At 38.5% G+C, this 20,783-nt stretch overlaps 1 protein-coding gene across 3 annotated transcripts in view; it reads left to right on the top strand.

The window, feature by feature from the left end:
* Positions 1-15,675, top strand: part of arhgap32a (Rho GTPase activating protein 32a) — a 42,987-nt gene extending 27,312 nt beyond the window's left edge. For 2 of the 3 annotated variants that reach the window (XM_047391911.1, XM_047391913.1), the window contains 10 exons: positions 2,423-2,525; positions 5,256-5,400; positions 5,752-5,834; positions 6,410-6,517; positions 6,644-6,789; positions 6,893-7,106; positions 9,549-9,697; positions 9,794-9,868; positions 9,975-10,613; positions 11,414-15,675. In XM_047391911.1, coding sequence (XP_047247867.1) covers positions 2,423-2,525; positions 5,256-5,400; positions 5,752-5,834; positions 6,410-6,517; positions 6,644-6,789; positions 6,893-7,106; positions 9,549-9,697; positions 9,794-9,868; positions 9,975-10,613; positions 11,414-13,584 — 3,833 coding nt within the window. In that variant the 3' untranslated portion in view covers positions 13,585-15,675. The remainder of the gene's footprint in view (positions 1-2,422; positions 2,526-5,255; positions 5,401-5,751; positions 5,835-6,409; positions 6,518-6,643; positions 6,790-6,892; positions 7,107-9,548; positions 9,698-9,793; positions 9,869-9,974; positions 10,614-11,413) is intronic. The other variant, XM_047391912.1, reaches the window with a different exon arrangement.
* The last annotated feature ends 5,108 nt before the right edge of the window (positions 15,676-20,783 follow it).

The raw sequence follows: 20,783 nt of genomic DNA, 5'->3' as shown, positions 1-20,783 counted from the left end.
ATCATTGTTTTGCTTCATCATCCAAGTGTGCATGGTACTGACCTTACCTAAGGCATGTGAGCCCTGCAGTGGCTTCTACGTTATTTGGGTTCTTTTGTGACCTCCTGTATTAGTTGTCGATGCTCTCTTGGAGGAACTTTGGTAGGCCAGCCTATCCTGGGACGGTTTACCACTGTTCCATATTTTCTCCATTGGTGGATAATGACTGGCACTGTGGTTTGAAGAAGTCCCAAAGCCTTAAGAATGACTCTGTAACCCCTTCTAGACCGATGTCAATTAATTTGCTTCTCATCTGTTTTTTTTTTTTTTTTGTGTGGGGCATGATGTGTTGCTCCTTTGTGATCATTTATACTACTTAATGTTTTCAGATAAGATTCACTGGTGAAATTGAACTCAGCTGTCCCAAAAATTTGGTTAGTCACATTAAATTCAAGGTTGAACAAGTGGTCTGATTTGTTTTGTCACATAAATAATTATTTTTCTATTTATTATTAAAATTGGGGCTAAGTGATATCAAGAATACATGACATTTCAGTATTGTTGAATATTGCAATTTACAATGTCGATTAGGAATAACCCACATTCTTCTCACTATTTTTTTTCTTTTCTATTATCACAATCTCTACTCACTGAAATTTATATCAGTTGTGGAGATAATGAGCAGGAAAAGTCCATCCAAGTGGCCAAATATGTTATTGGAAAGTAGAGCTTTAATGCAAACCTTCGAAATAGTAGCCTACTAATCATCGCAACCACACAGTGCTTTGAGATCGCCATATTGCACATATTGATATTGCTATCATGATTATGACTCTATATAGTGTGCAGCTTTAAATGAAACCATCATTTGAAAACAGCGGTTTTTATTCACTCAGGCTGTCTTTGTCTGATATTAGCAACTGTTCAATAAGCTCAAAGCTTTAAATTTGGCAAAGCAGCAAAAACAGAAGAAGTCTGTAAGCATGTAAATACTAGTGGCTGATCACGAGTTATTCTCTCTTCACTGACCACTGCTGCTGAAACAATTTGCTTGTTTACACCTTTATCAGTCTTATACATAACCATAGAACACGTTTGCATACGCTTTCCCATTGGCTAGTTTAGCATACTCTTGTCCAGAGTTTATTAGCTTCCAACTAACATATCATTATCCCTATTTTAAATAAGCAAATTCTTTGAATAACTGGATCCTCATTTTGTAAGAACTGACTTTCATTTCATACCGGTTTAAAACCGCTTGCATACTTAAATACTTAAACAATTTATTTCTTTGGGTAGTTAAGTATTTTGATGAATTATAGATAAATAATGCTATAAATATAAAATCTCTGGTATAATTTAATTTATTAGTATATTATTTTCTGAATATTTTATATTACACCCTATTTTCATAAGGAATATAACAGATTATGACCCGTGGTGAAACCAAATTAGCTCCTGCTGTTAGATATTAGTTAGTAGAGCCACATAACCACATTTTTTATTTTATAGGCTGGTAGCACATTATAAGAAATTACTTTAAATCATTGGTAGTCAAAATAAGACTAATTTGACGTATGGAGAGAGCAACACTTTTTTTTTTCATATCAAAACTGACAAACCAGCAAAGTGTGAAAGGAGAGAAATGACCAGCATCCGTAATATATTAATTAAACAAACATATAATAGCTACACAAACAGGCTGAAAATCCATCCATCCATCTTCTATACCCACTTCTTCCATACAGGGTCACAGTGGAGTTGATGCCTATCTCCAGCGGTCACCCATTCTCACCTAAGGGCAATTTAGAGAGACCAATTAACCTAACAGTCATGTTTTTGGACTGTGGGAGGAAGCCAGAGTACCTGGAGAGAACCCTCGTATGCACGGGGAGAACATGCAATCTATGTACAAGATCCCTGGCCAGGAATTGAACCCAGTAACTTCTTGCTGAAGGCAACAAAGCTAACCACTGAGCCACCATGCAGTCCCATTATATAATTTAATGCTTAATTAGTACCATTCTTGACATGATAATCTGTATGTAAACGTGTTTCAAAAATGTTTTCTTTCGATCATCCCCAGACCTCACACTTGGTGTCATGACACACAGTTAGGTTCCCAAGACCAAGTTGAGGGCCAAACCTTGTGGGGACCTAACCCACTCATATAAACAATGGTTCTGTCTTGCAAAGGGCAAGGACCCAATGACTGAGAGAGACAATGTGTGAATGAATGGGTGGATGACTGATTGTAGTGTAAAGGGCTTTTGGGCCTTTGGGACTTGACAAGGGCAGGCCATTTACAATGTATGCTAAGTTATTTGTATACAACTCAGCAAACATTACAAACTTTGTTCATATAGGCATCAAATGTATTGTATAATATACATATAAAATAGCAAAATTAAAAAGTCTGTTGTGTACTTTTTGTCCCCTGTAGTTCCACAGGTCGTTAAAAGTTGTGCCGAGTTTATTGAAAAAAACGGTGTTGTGGATGGCATCTACAGACTCTCAGGCATCTCCTCCAACATCCAAAAATTGAGGTTTGTGCTTCATCTGTATTTCATGATAGAAATCAATATCCAAAGTCAGCCATGCTAAAGTGAGCAAGTTTCCACATCTTCTGAACATTTAAAAGATTAAAGAGTCAAAGTGAGGTCAGGAGGCATGTGAGGTATATTTTCATTGCTTAAATCGTTTTGTGGATTTACTGTATTTACTGATGCAATTGTTGAAACAACAGAATACCTTTCAAAGTTTGTCGAAAGCCATGTAGATAACACAAAACTTGTTGCGGCTGCATAGGACTTGTGGAGGGTCACCTTCCAGCAGGACAACAACAATAAACATAGTACAAGCAGCTACAATAGAATAGGTTAGATCAATGCATATTAATGTGTTAGAACAGCCCAGTCAAAATGCATTTTAAATATCTTTGGCAGGACTTGAAATTGATGTTCACAGATGCTTCTAATCCAACCTGACTGAGCTTCAGCTATTTTACGATGTAGAATGGGCAACATTCAGTCTCTAAACTGGTAGAGACATATCCTAAAAGACATGCAGCTGGAATCGCAGTAAAAGTATTGACCAATGGGAGACTGAGTACATATGTTTTATATTTTAGATTCCTTTTAGTAGCCGCCCATTGCTGTGATGACTGAAATATTAATCTTTGGCCGTTTCTCAATGAACCTCTTGGAATTTCTTTCAAGATTATTTTGAAAACCATTTCAGGTAACCACCTCTTGAAGCTGATGGAGAGAGAATGCCAGGAGAGCAAAGCAGTAATCAGAGCAAAAGGTGGCTATTTTAAGGAATCTAAAATATAAAAAATGTTATTTCACAATTTTTTTTTTTTATTAAATAATTTTCTGTGTGTTCATTCACAGTTGTGGTGCATTTGGTGAGAATCTACAATGTAAATAGCCATGAAAATAAAGAGATCCATTAAGTGAGAAATATACTTGGTCTGAAGCTGGCTCGCTGTGCCGGTTAGCCAATCACATGTTTAGTTGTATTGGCAGTGAGTTTGAATTTTGACATGGTGCACTGCAGTAGAAACCATTAAATAAAAATTAAAAATTGAAATAATTATGACTTGATTGTACTGAATTTCATATGTAATGGATTAAAATGCATTTATTATTCCCATGATGTAATTACAATTTTACATATTTACTTATTATTTAATTGCATTTATTTGCAGTTTAATTATATATTTTGTTTAATACTCTTAATTCATTAAACATTTGGTTCTTTATACTGTTAGTATAAATAAATAGGTGTGACGCAAACCACCAGCAACTGAAGATGTTCAAGTCTATGGTGTTTTATTTTTGAGTGCTTTTGAGCTGCTTTTTTTAATCTATGAAGCCCTGTTTGATTCAAGCTGTGCAGCTTCTGAGAGGGCTGCTGTGGTCTTCTTGTCTATTTTCTGCTTGCCAGCCGTATTTCATGAAACAAACTCCCATCAGTGGATAAACTGAGCGGCACATAAGCTGATGGGGTTTTGACAGTAAATCAAAAGGCTTACTTGGAAAAGCTCGACTCTCACCGTGTGATATTTTGTTGTAATGGTTCAAGAAATAAAGCAGATGAAAAGCTGTTGACATGTTTATGATCTGTTGGTCTTTTAAATAGAATTCTGCTTCTATGGCTTTATAGTTTTTATATTAGTTGATTTCATAGAAAATAATTCAGGTACTGTCAGTTTCAGCTGTATTTATATCGTCTTTCAAAGACAAAGATGCATGAAGTACTGCAAAACAAGAGCATTAAAATAATATCACAACAGTAAGAATATTTGTTCAAGCAAAGATAGAAAGATCATTTTGTAAATGTAGTAAAAAAATCTAGTCGATGGCAGGCTCTTATCTTTCTCTTCATTTTAGACTGCAGGGATTGTAATTTAGAATGGTAAATTCCATTGTGGTAAATTCCATTAACCATGATGAGGCAAGACCACTAAGAACCTTAAAAAACAAGTATAAGCCTTAAAATCTTTTCTTTTACAAATAGAAAGTCAGTTGATGGAAGGCAAGACTAAAATTAGATGCTCCCATTTAATTGTCAAGTGGCTGCATTTTCCACTACCCACAAGCGATTAAGTAGTGATAAAAATATCCAAGTATAAGGAATTACAGCAATTTAAACCTGTGGATCTGAGATAGTAGATAATCGTTTCAAAGTTTTTATTTTTTAACGGCTTTATGGCAAGAAGTTATAAGTAAGATAAAACACTGACTGGAGGAAGTATGTTTCCATGAAATCTGTGGGAATATTCCTATCTAACTAAATGAGAACAAGACGGGTCCACGAGTAGGACTTTGACAAACTCCATATGCAAGTGGTGCTGCTGGATAATTTTGTCTATTAGACCAGATGTAATAAGACCTAAACCACTGTAGAAGTGGTCCCTTAATACGTACACAATGATTTAGCTGAGATGGCAGGATACTGTGGACTAAAACATTTTGACACTAGGCCACAGACCGACAACCACCAGGATAGCTAAGCTCCTACAACCAACAGTTAAGATAAGGTCAATAAAAATGCTTAAACTAGAATAAAAGTTCTTAAAGCAGCAGTGTGGATTTAAAAAGGCTGTCCTTTTTAAAGCCAGACTAAAACTTTTCCTATTTAGCTTTCTTCCAAAAAAGGGAGACAAACACATTAAAGGTCTCTTCAGTATTTCATGTTGTAATGGGTTCTAACCTTGCATATATTTGTGTTTCTATAATAACAAATGATTGTTCTTTCTCTATGTCTAGACACGAGTTTGACTCTGAGCAGATCCCAGACCTGAGCAAAGATCTTTACAGACAGGACATCCACTCAGTGGGCTCCCTGTGCAAGCTTTACTTCAGAGAGCTACCCAACCCCCTTCTCACCTACCAGCTCTACGACCGATTCTCTGTGAGCATCAGTGGAACTGCACTTTCAAAATTCAATGGGAGCTTATTTAGTGTTGGGTTAGGTATTGTGCAGGCAAAGTCTTTCTAGGCACTCAGTGATAAAAAGAACAGAAGAAACAATTTCATATTTTCATCTCATTTTCAAGTGCTGCTTAAAATGAGGTCACTGCATTATGATGAGCTTTCTAAGAACTGTAGAGGGGGACGTCCAATGCTAAAACCAAAAGAAAGATTAACTGAGGCAAAACCCTGGCGTCCCTGAACATGAAAGGCAGGAAGAGAATGGGGATATTAATACAATCCCCTCTTATTAGACTTGTAGTGATGTGCCTTGCCTTCTGTTTCATGACAGGAAGCTGTGTCTGCAGCCACAGAAGAGGAGAGGCTGGTAAAAATCCACAATGTCATTCAGCAGCTGCCTCCTCCTCATTACAGGTCAGATCTACAGCTCGCTGGTGCACCCTGCTGTCATAAAGTGGAATATATCTGTAGATTATGATTATGGTTACAGTTACTTCTATTAACTCATCTTTTCTGCGTAGTCTTGCACCTTATCTAGCCATGTATAGGTTATCCTGCCCAAAGCTGTTAAATTATGTGGTTTTCTTCTCTGATGTCCATTCAGTAGAGCAAATCAAATATTATATGATCTGGTGAAAGGGAAAATAACCAGTGTGTATGATTTACATGATGATCTTCTATTGTCCAAATTTAACATATGTAGTGCCTTTGGAAAGTAGTTAATTATTGTGAATTGAAATTATAGAATGTTTTCAAAATTTCTTACAAATGAGGATCTAATAGTGGCGTTCATTTGTAGTCAGACCCCTTTACTTTGACACACCTAAATAAAATCCGGTTCAACCAATTGCATTCAGAAGTCACCATATTAGTAAATAGAGTCCACTTGTGTGTTATTCAATTAGAAACAGTTCTGTGATGGCCTCAGAGGTTTGTTAGAGAACAATTGTGAACAATCTCAAACATGAGAAAATCTTTTATATCTACAGGACACTGGAGTACCTCATGAGGCACCTCTCTCGCCTGGCCACCTTCAGCTCTGTCACTAACATGCACACTAAAAATCTTGCGATTGTCTGGGCACCAAACCTCCTCAGGTGACTATCTCGTCCACAGCACAGTCAGAATTCCACCATTTCTTTTTAGCCTTGCTGTTACAGTGAACTGGGGCACATCTCAGTGGTTCTATGAGCTGAAATAGGTCACGCTGTGCTCTGTTTCAGGTCCAAACAGATTGAGTCGGCCTGCTTTAGTGGCACAGCAGCCTTCATGGAGGTGCGAATCCAGTCGGTGGTGGTGGAGTTCATTCTCAACAACACAGAGTCCCTTTTCAGCCCTAAACTCAATGCTATTATAAGAGAAAACACTGGTAGGTCTTTCTGAAATGTAAAAAAATTGAAAACAAGATATGACAGAGAATATATGCATTTGTAACTCTTCACTCTTCACTAATATGCGTATATTAATCGTAGGAAACAACACCTTCTCAAGACCAAAGTCTCTGATGGTTTCCTCCCCGTCAACGAAGCTGCTGTCTTTAGAGGAGGCCCAGGCTCGGACTCAGACACAGCTCGGGTCTCCAGCTACAACCCCCTGCCTTACCCCTAGTGAATACATCGAGGTTGGGGAGGGTCCCGAAGCTCTTTTTGGCAAATTTCACACAGTCATCGAACTGCCAATGGAAAGGTAGACTTTCAGACTTCCAAAACTAACCTCCAATGTTTGTTTTCTTCTGGATGTTTTCTTCTGTTTTAATTGTTAATGCACTAGTGTCCAATTTCACTCCTTGGGAGCCATTGTCTACTGTGTTTTAGATGAATCAAATGGCTGAATTACTTCCTTAGTGAGCATGTCCTAATCCATATGAGATCAGGGTACCAAGCAAAGCGTTTCTGTGTACATGATCTGTATTAAACTTCCTGGTGAAACTCAACTCCTAATACCTGTTATGTGTCTGCAGTCTGTGATTCTGTCTGCCCCACCCCCAGCAGGGGATTGCACATTTTCAGACAATTTTTTAACAATTAGAGCCTATATTTCTTTGCAAAATTGCAAAACTGTGTTATTGGGAAATTTAAATCAATTTTGAATTATCATGAATCTGAGTTTCCCTAACAATTTAGGGGCTTTTTAGATGTTACAGTGACATTCATAGAGAAAGTACAGATTGTACTGGCTGGTGCTGCATTCTGTTTATCTGAAACTTGAGACCTGCTCTGTGCGCTGTGCTCAGTGATCCACAGATAGCAGTTGATGCAGGAGAGAGAGCTGCTCTGCTGAAACCCAAATATTTAAAATTTTACAACTATCCAAAGCAAAACGTATATTTATGAAACATTTTCTGTATATTTTCTCTGCACAGGATTTGAACTAAATTGAAATAGGTCACGAGTGAAAAAAACATAACATTAGCCTAGCACTTAAACCTAGCACTTAAGCAAACAGCTCAATATGAAAACATTACAAGCTGGAGCAAGAAAGGCCCAAGACTGTGACTTTTTGAGTTTAGGGAAACATATCTTTGGAAACAAATTACGAAGTTATAAGTGTCAGTAGTGGTTTTTGCTATGGAGCTTTCTTATAATGTCATTTTTGTGCAGTCTCTTTTATATTGTTGAATCCTGAGCTCTGAGAGTAACTGAGAAAAGAAAGGCCTGCAGTCTAACCTCCTGGACAAGTCATCAATGTGTTCTTGGAGTAATTTTGGTAGGCTTGCAACTCCTAAGAAGGTTCACCATTGTTCCACTGTTGTTTTCTTCATTTGTAGACAATAGTTCTCATTGTGGTTCTCTGAAGCCCCAATTTTTTAGAAATAGCTTTGTGGCCCTTTTCAGATTAATAGATGTCAACAACGGTGTCTCAGCTCTTACTGATTTTTTTTTAGATTGGGGCATGATGTGTAGGTTTTTGAGACCTTTTAGTCTACTTCAAGTTGTGAGACAGATTTTGCTATATGATTTCTTGATTATACATGTAAGGCTCTAATCAGGCGTGGGTATGGCTTGTGAAACTGAAATCAGCTTTCCAAAGAATGTATTTAATCAGTTAAGCCACAGTTTACTTTTTCACATAGGGTCATGTTGGTTTAGATAACTTTTTAAAATCATTTGAAAACTGCATTTTGTATTTGCTTAGGTTATCCTTGTCTGATGTGAACCATTGTCTAATGTTTAAGTTTGTTTGATGTTTGTGTGACAGAAAAACAAAAGCAAAATAAATCTATAAGGTGGGAAATAGTTTTACAACATGGTATGCTTGTTTTAGATCATTACATTTTATTTGATATTTTTTGGCCAGTTAAGCTGTGTGGTAGGTACAGTTAGGGCAAAATCTGTCAATGTATAGAAATCAAATAGGTGACACTTCAGTGTCCAAAAACAATCAATGAATTTAGAAGCTTATTTTTATTAACACATGGCTAACACATTGAAAACAGAGAGAATGTTTTAATTATTCCCTACATATTTGTATATTTTTATTAAGGTCTGCATTATTTGTTTTGAAAATGCAACATTTTTAGTTCTTATTACCTGATAGATACTCCAAAACATTTTCATTATTGGCTCTTAAAAATCTACAAAACTTTGTTTAAACTGCAGGTTTTTCTTTTCAAGAATTGTGGGAAAACTTCAAGTTTTTGTAATGTCCATGTTTTCACACATTTCTTTCCAATTATGGATGACTGTCTTCACTGTGCCATTGTGTATATAATGATGTGGAATGTTTCTGTACCCTTCTCTTGACTGATAGCTTGACTGATACAATTAAATATTTCTGCAAACTACAGCCTTACCTAATGATGCAAGCCTGCAGAAAGTCTGGGAAATCCTTTTAGGAGAGCTAAAGGTTTTTCAGATTTACTATAATTGATGTTAGGTGTAAACCGAGGAAGAGTGAATGCTGAAACTGAAGTATTTAAGGTTTTTTTTTACATTTTTATAGGAAAATCCCCTGAGAACCTCAGTATTTTTCATTTCCCTGACCAAATAATCATAAAAATATCATACAAATATGTGCTTAAAGTATACACAAACAACAGCGGGAACCATTTTCGCCTTGATATTTTTGAGACATTACAGCACAGGTTCCGGGTCAAGCATTAAATATCATTTGTCCTCTGTGTTGCAGCAGCAAGCGGCCTCTTGCGAAGTCGAAGAAGTCCCCCGTGGGGAACTGGCTGTCTTTTTTCCACCTGGGCAAGTCCCACTCTGTTTCCAAGCGTAAACTGAAGCGACACCCCAGTGAACCTAACGAGATAAAGAGCATAGCACTGCCAGGTTAGCTTGCTGTAGAGCCAAAGCTTATTTAGCTTTTAAATGTGTCATGGAAGTTGTGTAATTTGTCATGAATCATTTTTGCTCAAACAAATGCAGGAGGACGAGGAGATAGCGGTACACTGCGATCTACTAAAAGTGAAGAGTCTCTTACTTCTTTGCAAAATTTAGGAGGTAATCTTTTATTAAAAGATAAAAACTTCAGTAAACTCCCAGTGGTTTACATTTATATATATATTTTGAGTTAATGACATTTCTATTTTGCTATTTTCCAAATTAGGAGGACCTCCAAGTTACCGTCCCCTTAGACCTCGTTCGACCAGCGAGGCTGTTTCTGCCAACAGTAGGGAAGACCTGCACAACTCCAGAAGTAAAGATGACCGCCGAGCTCACCAACTGAATGACAGTAAACGTGATGCTGACAGAGGCCGCACAGTGGTTTCCTCTCAAAACTCGGAGGACGATCTTGACCTTTCTCCACCAGCTGTGGGCATCTCGACCTTAGATTTTGACCCCATGTCTTTTCAGTGCAGCCAGACTCCTGCGATGCAACACGGCAGAGAAGGGAACAGGTGGAGGAAAAGTGTGGGATGTTCCAATGAATCAGAGCCCATGTCCTCTCAAAAGAACATCGGCTGCTCGCACTCTCCAGATGTCAGCCCAGCTCTGTGCAAAAGTGGGAAAAAAGTTGCCTTGAAGCATCTCTCCCCCAAAGTGAGGAAGAAATCATTAAAAATGCTGGCAGATGTTCAGAATCCCGCGCCATCTTCCTCTCCTAATGTGAATAAGTGTGAGGCTGCCGTGGCAGATGGTAAAGAGCCAAGAGCGTTGTTTCAGCACAGCAGCCCGATCACTACAACGAGTCAGGCATCAGCTGTGACAGACCTCAGTCAGTCTGCACAGAACCTCCCTGATCCAGGTCAGTTCCCCCATAGCCTGAAACTGAGCTGTGCCTTTCAAAAGTATTCCTACCCCTTAAAGCTTTTTCACATTTTATACCGTTACACTCACAAATTTTAATGGATGTAATTGGGATTTTACATGAGAAACAAAAATTGAAAAATAATGCGTGGTTCTCTAAATTTTTACATTTATCTGAAAAGTGTGACATGAATTTGTCTTTAACCCCCTGTACTCCAGTACTTCTAAATAAAAGTCAGTTTAACATCTTGTATAGATCAAGTTGTTCTGTGAAGGCCTCAGAGGTTGAAGAACATTAGTGAACAAACAGCATCCCTAAATACACTAGACATTTCATGGATAAAGTTGTGAAAAAGTTTAAAGCAGACTTAGGTTTTAAAACAATATCCCATATTTTGTGTTTTACAAAGCATTCTTGCAAACACCATCATCTGAAAATGGAAACAGTATGGCACAAATGCCAAATTCACAACGTTATTCATAGAAGAAGCCAAGAGGCCCATATTAACTCTGGAGGAAAGTTTGTCACAAGTCATGTAGATAGCAGAAAACTTGTTTCCGGCTGCATAGGACCATCAATAGTTTTCCAAGGCATGTTTTATATATATATATATATATAAATATATATATATATACACACGTGTATGAAGGTAGTAAGTAAGGGAAGGTAGTAAGTATGTAAATTTTTATGCACTCTGTAGTTTCTTATGAAAGCTTTTGTTTTTTGTCCCATCATGTCTTACCATAGCTTTGTTTGTCCTGTCATACTGTAGCGTTGTTTGTCTTATCCCTCCCCAGGAACAGATAGACTTATGAGTTCAGTCTCTGTTTTCCCTCCTCACCCTCCTTCGATGAGTGCTGCACGCAAGTTGGCTTTGGCCCTGGCTGAATCTGCGCAGAAGGCTAGCAGCGCGTCTCAAAGAAGAAGCCATGAACATGACTACAGACTGCAGCGACCCTCTGTTCTTGATCTCAAAGTGCATCCTCCAGAGTACCGTGGCCTTCACATCAGCTCAGGTTCCCAGTGGCAAGCAGCCGCGGAGACTCGCCACTGCCCTCATCCTGTCCAGTTCTCACCTTCGCACCCCTTCTTGGAGCCACTGCAGGTTGGCGAAGGTCAGGAAAGCGTGTACAATTTCACTCCTAATGTCAGCCCGCTCGGGTCGGGGAGCATGGACGAAGGCAGCACTGAAGGGAGGGAGCACAGAGAGGAAAGAGAGCCAGAGGTCAAACAAGAACAGTACACTTACCAGAGTGTTGGAGTTTCAACACCCTGTCAACCTGTCTGCTCAGCAAGGAGCCCACCAGCCTCTCCCGAGTATGCCAAGACTGACTCTGTGGATGCTTTTAATTTCAGATCTGTCCTGGCAGAGTCTTTAATGCCTGCCTCTATCAAACAGGTCTTCCCACGCCAACTGCTGACTTCTTCACGTCATCACTATAGCCCAGAGGAGGACAGGCCACCCGGCATGCTTGAGGATGTCTTCAGTAATCACCACCATCATCAACAGCAGTACCATCACCGTCCGATTCATGCAGGTCGAACACCTGTGCCTCACTACCCTCGGCCCAGCGCTCTGCCACCTCACCTCTCTGGGCATAAAGGCCTGTACAGGCAGTCCTCTGAGAGCCGCTACAGCTCCTTAGGTTTGAAACAACCTCTGTCAACCCAATACAGGTGCTACCAGAGTGACTTCCACAGGCAACAGGGGCAACGGCAGAGCTCAGAAGACAGAGCAGCAAGAAATCCGGCCATCCGGAGGGCACACTCCTTCCATGCCCCACAGATCAGTCATTACGAGCTGGCAAAACCAGAAATCCTGCCTGTTGAGACTATGTTTTATGTGGAGCAGAAGACAAGCCCTGAGGTGCCCTATCAAGGACTAATCCAGGCCAGCCTAAACCCTGTACGGACACAATTTGAGAAAGTAAGGCCTGAACACCACTACAGCCACTATTCCGACTCTAATTCGGGAGATCCAAGATCTCGTTATTTTATAGATCCCCATCGGCAAAGTGGCATCCGTCACCATCAGACCTACACTGTTCACTCCACAAGGGAAGGGGAACAGTCGGATTACTACAACTACTCTCCACGCCACGCCCCTCCTGTGAATAGGGAGCTTTACATAGAAAGCAGAGACACTGTGGTTTATGAGGCTAGTGATGCAGAGGTTTTTGAAAGGGTTGTATATCAACCAGTTCAGCAGGAGAGACATAAAAGCACGTACCCCTCTGTGTCCCCCTGTGAGACTGCAGACTCACCAAGGGACATAATGCACACAAGGAGTAAGTCGGACCCTGGAAATGCCAACTTGCTCTCTGCCCACAACATGGAAGGCCAAACGACTGTAGCTACATCCCCAACCTCCACAAGAATTCGGTCTCAGCAAGCGTACCCCCAGGTCACCAGGCAAAGTTGTGGCCATCAGTCTGGCACAGAATTTGGACCAACGAGACGGATTCATATCAAAGAAGGCTACTCGCAGCAGCCACTTCTCCGAAAAGTCCCCTCACTGCCAGAAAGAGGCTGCCCCAACCTGAAAAGCATTGAGCACAGTCACAAGTGCCAAACGAGAGGCTTTGAACAAAATCCATCAATGCTGGCTGGTGCTGCAAAATCCAGCATTCTGAGAAGACCGCTGCGCTCACAGAGCACCAGAGAACACCGTCACTACTATCATTACCACTCCAAATCTCCCCTGGATCCGGAACATCTGGAATCCTTCCCTGCTCACCTCAACAGACGAACTCAGAGTACTAAAGTCAAGCCCACACACCATAACCACATGGAGGGGTATTACGCTGCGCCAAGATCCAAATCCACTAGATCCGGCAAAGCTGCCACAGGATATATACCTAGCCAGAGCTGCATGTCTCCACATGGGCAGAGACTGCTGTCCAAGGTTATGGGTCATGAAGCTTTTTATCATCCTGCTCTCAGATCAGAGGCTGGGGTCTATGAGTGATCTTATACCACTGCTTTCATATCTGATTCCATGTTTGGGCCAAAGGACACCTGCACTTTATCCTCAGCCAGACCAACAAACAGAGTTTTGTTTTAACCTTTAGGAGCTGCTAGAAATGAGTGAAATGAGGGTGGTGGGGACTATGCTATTGGTACTTTTTTGTTGCATTAAATTTCAGAAAAGTTTAAAGGGAACAAACTGGTTATTTTAACACTTAACATTTGGAAATAGGTGTAAGAAGCATGTTTAAAAAAAAATACTTTTTATGTCTGGACTACATAACAAGGGATAACAAGGTAAAGTAATGTGTTTTAATATGATTTTTAAGTTTAGGAATATGTATAAAATAACTTATTTTAAAATGTACTATACTGACAGATGTGGACAGATTTATTGGCACCCCTGATAAAGATGAGAAAAATGAAATAAATTCATATTTTATCGCAGAAGCAAAATGTCACTAAGTCTTTCAATCCGGTTAAATTTATGCAGAGTTGAAAGAAATCTGTGTAGATGATGACATCACAGCAACAGAAATGTGCCTGTCCTGATGCAGCAGAAGAAATTCAACTCCGTAACCTTGATCCTAATATGTATGTACTATTAGGAATAGGAACACATCAAAAATAGCACATGTAATGCAAAGACGTAGAGGATTAAGGTTCTACAAAATCCCCTTCATTTCTTAATGTTCCAAAACACACATTTTTCAATTAGCCAATATATTTAGCCAGATTGGAAACAAGAACGGTGTTTACAGAACTGCAGGAAAGAGTACCATTTTGGAGTCACGAAGTCTTTATAACAGTTTTGGAGGGGCTATCCAGGAAAATGCTTTTCTGTCCTACCTTTACAAATGTAAACATGTGGAGTTGTCTAAATTCTACTTGAACTTTTAACTGAAAATATATCCTTTGGTGAGATGAGATTAGGATCAGGCAACAAACAGGCTAGGTAGGTCTGCCGTAAGCATGAACCGTGACAGAGTACCTAATCCCCACTGGTAAGTATGGTGGAGGATCTGTAATGCTGTGGCTCTGTTCATCTTCCAAAGGTCCTGGGAACTGTCGAGTGTATTGAATCCGGAACTCCTGAAAAACATCTTTGGCATGCCTTCAAAATTCTGTGAATTAGTACAACTCAGTGCAGCTGTAGTGCACAAAGCATACAATAATTTCATTTAAAACTGTTGTCAGAAGTTGCTAAATAAAAATGAGCTTTGAGATAAATGTTTAAAAAGTAAATGTCAAGTCAAATAAAACGCACTGTACATCTGTACAAAGCATTGTGCAAGGTGTAAATCTTTAAGAACAATTATTTCTTAAAATATTTTTACTATCTGAATAAATGTACTAAAATGAGAGGTCGGATTTCTCAAAAATACTTAGTGCCATAACATGCTACTGCAATAACTAATGGTTTTATTTTATGTCTTCATCCCTACCAAGTGTAAATCATCCCCACCAACGGTGCCAATAAATGTGTATAGGAGTAACACACATCTAACATGTGGCCAATGTATTGTATATTTGTTTTCTATTCTACAATCTGCTCAGACTTCAACAAGCACTTTTGAGGATAACTGTGTATGAAACACACTGTCTTAACATGGTGTAGATGGACACATAAAGCTTATATTTTTCTGTAAGAAGCAGCTTGCTCAGAATTATTGTGAAATGCTAAATAGCACTTTTCGGGGGGTAAAATCTAAAGATAACCTCATGCTTTCTAACTTGTCAGGGGTCGCTCACAAACTCTTCTTGTTTGATGCTATCTAAAAGCAGTAAGTGCTGTATGATTTCTGTTAAAGTCAAAGCTAAATATGCTGGATACAAGGCAAGTCAGCTTATGCTCTTAGATAAAAGTGTATTTTGTATGGCATTGTGGTTTTGTCATAAAATAAAAAAAATACTTCCTCTTTACAAACTTTTAACAATGTGATGTATTATATGGAAACATGTTTTATTCATTTTATCAAACATTTTAATCAAGATGCTATTTCAATTTAAAATGGGTAAATGAGAACATTCTGTTAAGACATGTTACGAGTTATTTTAGTGACAAAAAATAAAGATATATTGTCAGTTATAACAGTTTGTTGAACTTTGTTTCATTTGTGCCTAAAGTTGTTTAAAAATAGATCAGTAAGAAATTAGTTTACCTTTGCAGTTTTTGAACATTGTTGAAGTGTAAAAGGTGCATCACTAAAGAAATTTAAGCAAATTTAATCAATGCATTTTATAAGAGAAAAGGGTCCAGTTCATGTCCAGATATCAATATGAAATTGATCCAAGGCAATCATTTCATATAGACCGGGGATCTGACACCTTTTTAATTCCTTTTCAGAAACTCCACCACTTACAATTTTAAAAATAAAATTTGTCAATCTAATAAACATTTTTGACAGCTAAGAAAATAAACAAAACAAATATTTTTATTTTCAGATTGTGCTACAAAATGAATCATCTAGCATTACAAAGGAAAAAAAAACCTATTAATTCACTCAAATGAGGCCTGGTGAATGAGCTCTTTGGAAGGACTTTAGGGGTCCCCTAGGTCACAATTTGACCTGGGGGACCCCAGATATAGACCGATTTCAATTCACTTACACACAGCCCAGGTAGATCCCAGTTAGAAAAGAAGGCATTTGACATAAAATTCTGTTGCCACAAATGTAGATTTAAGCAATTTTGTCAATAATATTATTAAAAAAGCAGATATGCTACATGAACACCTTTCTGTTTACAGGATGTTTTCCTGGTGAAAACAGAAAAGCTTATTTGCGTTTCTACTGTTCATTTACAAGACAGCAGTGCACCTTTTCTCTGAAAATGGCAGAATTTGAGAACCGGTTCCACTTGTCTCTGTTGTTGTGTAGACAGGAAAACTGGAAACCTTCTTATGGGGAAGCCCTGGCTCATGCACAGTATGGCTGAAATGAGTAGAAATTAATGCGTACGTGCACAACATAACAGCTGCCGACTAGTTTAAGACCCACAGAAGATGAAGATATCAATAACAACAATGGCAGATTGCAGAATAGTTATATTGCGTTCCGTTTGTACCCCGAAGTTGGAATTTCCAACTTAATAATAACTGAATAGGAAATATCTACTAACAATTTTCTACTAACTTATTTCTCCCTAATCTTAGCTCTGTTCTCAAATTGGCCTTATTTACACCTTATATTATTTAATAATTTACAAGGTGTTAATGTAAAAATGTACACAAACAGCAATTCTTACACATACATAAAAATGTCTTAGATGTATCTTTAATTTTTGCATTAACATTGAAATAAAGTACAGGACTGGATTTTCAAATTTTGTCCATTATTTATTACCAAACGAACTGCACGACATTCTCAAACAACCAGAAGAACACTATATTGCCAAATGTATTGGGTCACACCACCTAATCAATGCATTTCAGTGTTACAATCACTTCCATGGCAGCAGGCCTTTAAAGTTCGGTGTAGAGAAACCTAACTGGCCTGCACAGAGTCCTGACCTCAACCTTCTAGAATACCTTTGGGATGAGTCAGAGTGGGGGCTGCAATTCTGGTTTTCTCGTCTTTCTATGAACACACCGCTAAACCTTGTGGAAGATATTTACAGGATAGTTAAAGTTGCTATTGCTGGCAACAGTTGGTCCATCAACAAACTATACCTTACAGCTTAAGGATAGGATGTCATCAAAGTTAATGTAAATGTAACAGTATACAATTTTTTTTGGCAATGTAGTGTATATTACAGGGATTGGACAATGAAACCGAAACACCTGGTTTTAGACCACAATAATTTATTAGTATGGTGTAGGGCCTCCTTTTGCAGCCAATACAGCGTCAATTTGTCTTGGGAATGACAGATACAAGTCCTGCACAGTGGTCAGAGGGATTTTAAGCCATTCTTCTTGCAGGATAGTGACCAGGTCACTATTTGATACTGGTGGAGGAAAACGTTTCCTGACTCCAAAACACCCCAAAGTGGCTCAATAATATTTAGATCTGGTGACTGTGCAGGCCATGGGAGATGTTCAACTTCACTTTCATGTGCATCAAACCAATCTTTCACCAGTCTTGCTGTGTGTATTGGTGCATTGTCATCCTGATACACGGCACCACCTTCAGGATACAATGTTTGAACCATTGGATGCACATGGTCCTCAAGAATGGTTAGGTAGTCCTTGGCAGTGACGTGGCCATCTAGCACAAGTATTGGGCCAAGGGAATGCCATGATATGGCAACCCAAACCATCACTGATCCACCCCCATGCTTCACTCTGGGCATGCAACAGTCTGGGTGGTACGCTTCTTTGGGGCTTCTCCACACCGTAACTCCTGGATGTGGGGAAAACAGTAAAGGTGGACTCATCAGAGAACAATACATGTTTCACATTGTCCACAGCCCAAGATTTGTGCTCCTTGCACCATTGAAACCGACATTTGGCATTGGCATGAGTGACCAAAGGTTTGGCTATAGCAGCCCGCCCGTGTATATTGACCCTGTGGAGCTCCTGACGGACAGTTCTGGTGGAAACAGGAGAGTTGAGGTGCACATTTAATTCTGCCGTGATTTGGGCAGCCGTGGTTTTATGTTTTTTGGATACAATCCGGGTTAGCACCCGAACATCACTTTCAGACAGCTTCCTCTTGCGTCCACAGTTAATCCTGTTGGATGTGGTTCGTCCTTCTTGGTGGTATGCTGTCATTACCCTGGATACCGTGGCTCTTCATACATCACAAAGACTTGCTGTCCTGGTCACAGATGCGCCAGCAAGACGTGCACCAACAATTTGTCCTCTTTTGAACTCTGGTATGTCACCCATAATGTTGTGTGCATTTCAATATTTTGAGCAAAACTGTGCTCTTACCCTGCTAATTGAACCTTCACTCTCTGCTCTTACTGGTGCAATGTGCAATCAATGAAGACTGGCTACCAGGCTGGTCCAAATTAGCCATGAAACCTCCCACACTAAAATGACAGGTGTTTCAGTTTCATTGTCCAACCCCTGTAGATTCCAATGTCTTCGAAGGGAGTGGAGCTCAATTTATTAAGTATATTTTAATATCTTATTTCTATTCTTGACACCATTCTGTCATTTGAACTCCAATCATGTTAAAACAGATGCTGAAACTATTCAAAATGTTAGGTCAATAAGACCAGATTTAACTGGAAGTGCTGCTATCCATTCAATTTCTGCTTGTTTTCCTAACTCGATTATTGCATCACTCCATAGTCATTCACAAACAGACTGAATCTTAAAATGATACTTTTTAAGTAAGTTAGTTGCCGTTAGTTAAATGTTTCTTTCATCGTTGTAATAATTTAAAGAAACAAAATTTATTAAGATTGGAAAGATTTGTTAATTTTAAATATGCTTGTTTTATAGCCCTCTAGGCTACATGTGGCACACTGACAGGGTCTACACATTATATGCATTTGCATTATCCCCTTTTTTTAAATTTATAAACTGTATTAAGTAACCCATTAAAACACCCATGTATTTGTGTCTGAGGTAAGTCGTTTTAAGACTTCCTACTGTTTGCCAATCTCAAGTCTTCGGTTTGCCCTAAATTGTCTGAAACAACTGCATAATGCCACATGTACCAATAGGGTAACAAAATAAAATTTTTAGGAAAAATTTGAAGCTTAAATTAATTGAAATTAATGCCATGCTGACATATTTATAACTACAAAACAACATCCACACAGCACTGAGATGACTATATCAATTGAAAAAGGCACTCCTTGCCTTGGCCATTATTTGTTGGCTTCCTGCACCGAAAGTACAGTCCCTACTTGGACCTTTTACTTTTTTTAGAAGACATTTCAACTTGTCAAAGGCTGAAAAGTCGAAGTGCAATGAGGAAAGTGCCTGTTGTGAAAGCAAACCACGCTCTGAGGGAGAGCGTTGAAAGCAAGTTTGGAAAATCTTGTCATTTTTCTTGTCAAAAAGAGATACATCTTGTCAGACAAAATAATAATTATGTTAATGTTTTATTTTCTATGCTTTTTAATGTCAAAAAAATGATCCCACACACGGTTAAGCATGGAATAATAATTCATTGAAAAAAATGTATGTTTTTATATAAACTTTGGTTGTCTCTTAGATATAAAAGCAAAGTAATTATAGTTTAATTGGTATTATTCCCAAATGTGCCATTTTATTCTAGGCAACTGGGGAAAAAAATGAATGAGATGAAGCTTTAGCTGCCTCCATTTTAAGGTAAAACATCACATAACAAATAAGGGTTAGGATCATATAATTAGGACATACAGTACTTTATTACTTTGTTGATTTTTTTGTTTTTTGTTTTTGCATTGTGACTTTCTTATTTCTCATTCTGTGGCCTGTTATTATTATTTTACAATAAGGAAGGATTTTCTGTCATTCAATATGACGTAGGTATATCTAAAAAGAAGAAATCTAAACCTGATTTCTTCTGATTGGTATAGGAATGTACGATATTAAATATTAACCACAGTAGATGAAGCTCACATTTAAATACACAGTCAGTGTTGCTGCTTCAAAAGGTAGGTATACTTGCAACACGACACCAAAATTAAGATACATGGCTGCTGCTGAAAGCCTCCAGCTGCTACAGTATAAGGCAGTATTATGTTATTGCATGCTGGGTTTGTACTTATGGGACAGAAGGTTGGTAGTTCAAACCAGATACTAGGTCAAAAATTATGACGTAGTTTGGTGGACATTTACCGAATGTCTCCCCCTCTCTCTACCCCTCTTTCCTGTCTACCTACTGTCACAAAATGGAAAAATAAAGGCCACTAGTGCTGAAAAAATATCTTTAAAAAAAATATAAAACAATTGGTCATAAAGTCAGTATAGACAGGTAATATTAAATGCAGTGTTATATTTTAATAATAAATCTTGTTATCCAAATTTAGTACTTCTAAAAAAAGTCTAAGGTTTTAAAATGTTCCATCATACTGCTCCTACAGTCTAATCCTAACAATCATGCTAGAGAACGTGCAAGGGTGCCTGGAACACACAGCTATTCAGTGAGAGTGATCCTCCACATGCTGCAGCTCATTGGTGGTCAGCTGGTTTTTGTGGCTAATAAAAAAGACAATTTCATCTGTTTATGAAATATTTTGTTGTGATAAACATGAATAGTTGTGCTGTGGAAACTGAATGAGCTGCACCCATATTTTTTAAGTTATTCTGTTCTGAAA

Source organism: Girardinichthys multiradiatus, chromosome 18 (assembly GCF_021462225.1).
Source record: "Girardinichthys multiradiatus isolate DD_20200921_A chromosome 18, DD_fGirMul_XY1, whole genome shotgun sequence".
In the NCBI taxonomy this organism is placed as follows: domain Eukaryota; kingdom Metazoa; phylum Chordata; class Actinopteri; order Cyprinodontiformes; family Goodeidae; genus Girardinichthys; species Girardinichthys multiradiatus.
Note: the sequence above shows the minus strand (reverse complement) of the source record. Positions and strands in the feature narration are given on the sequence as shown.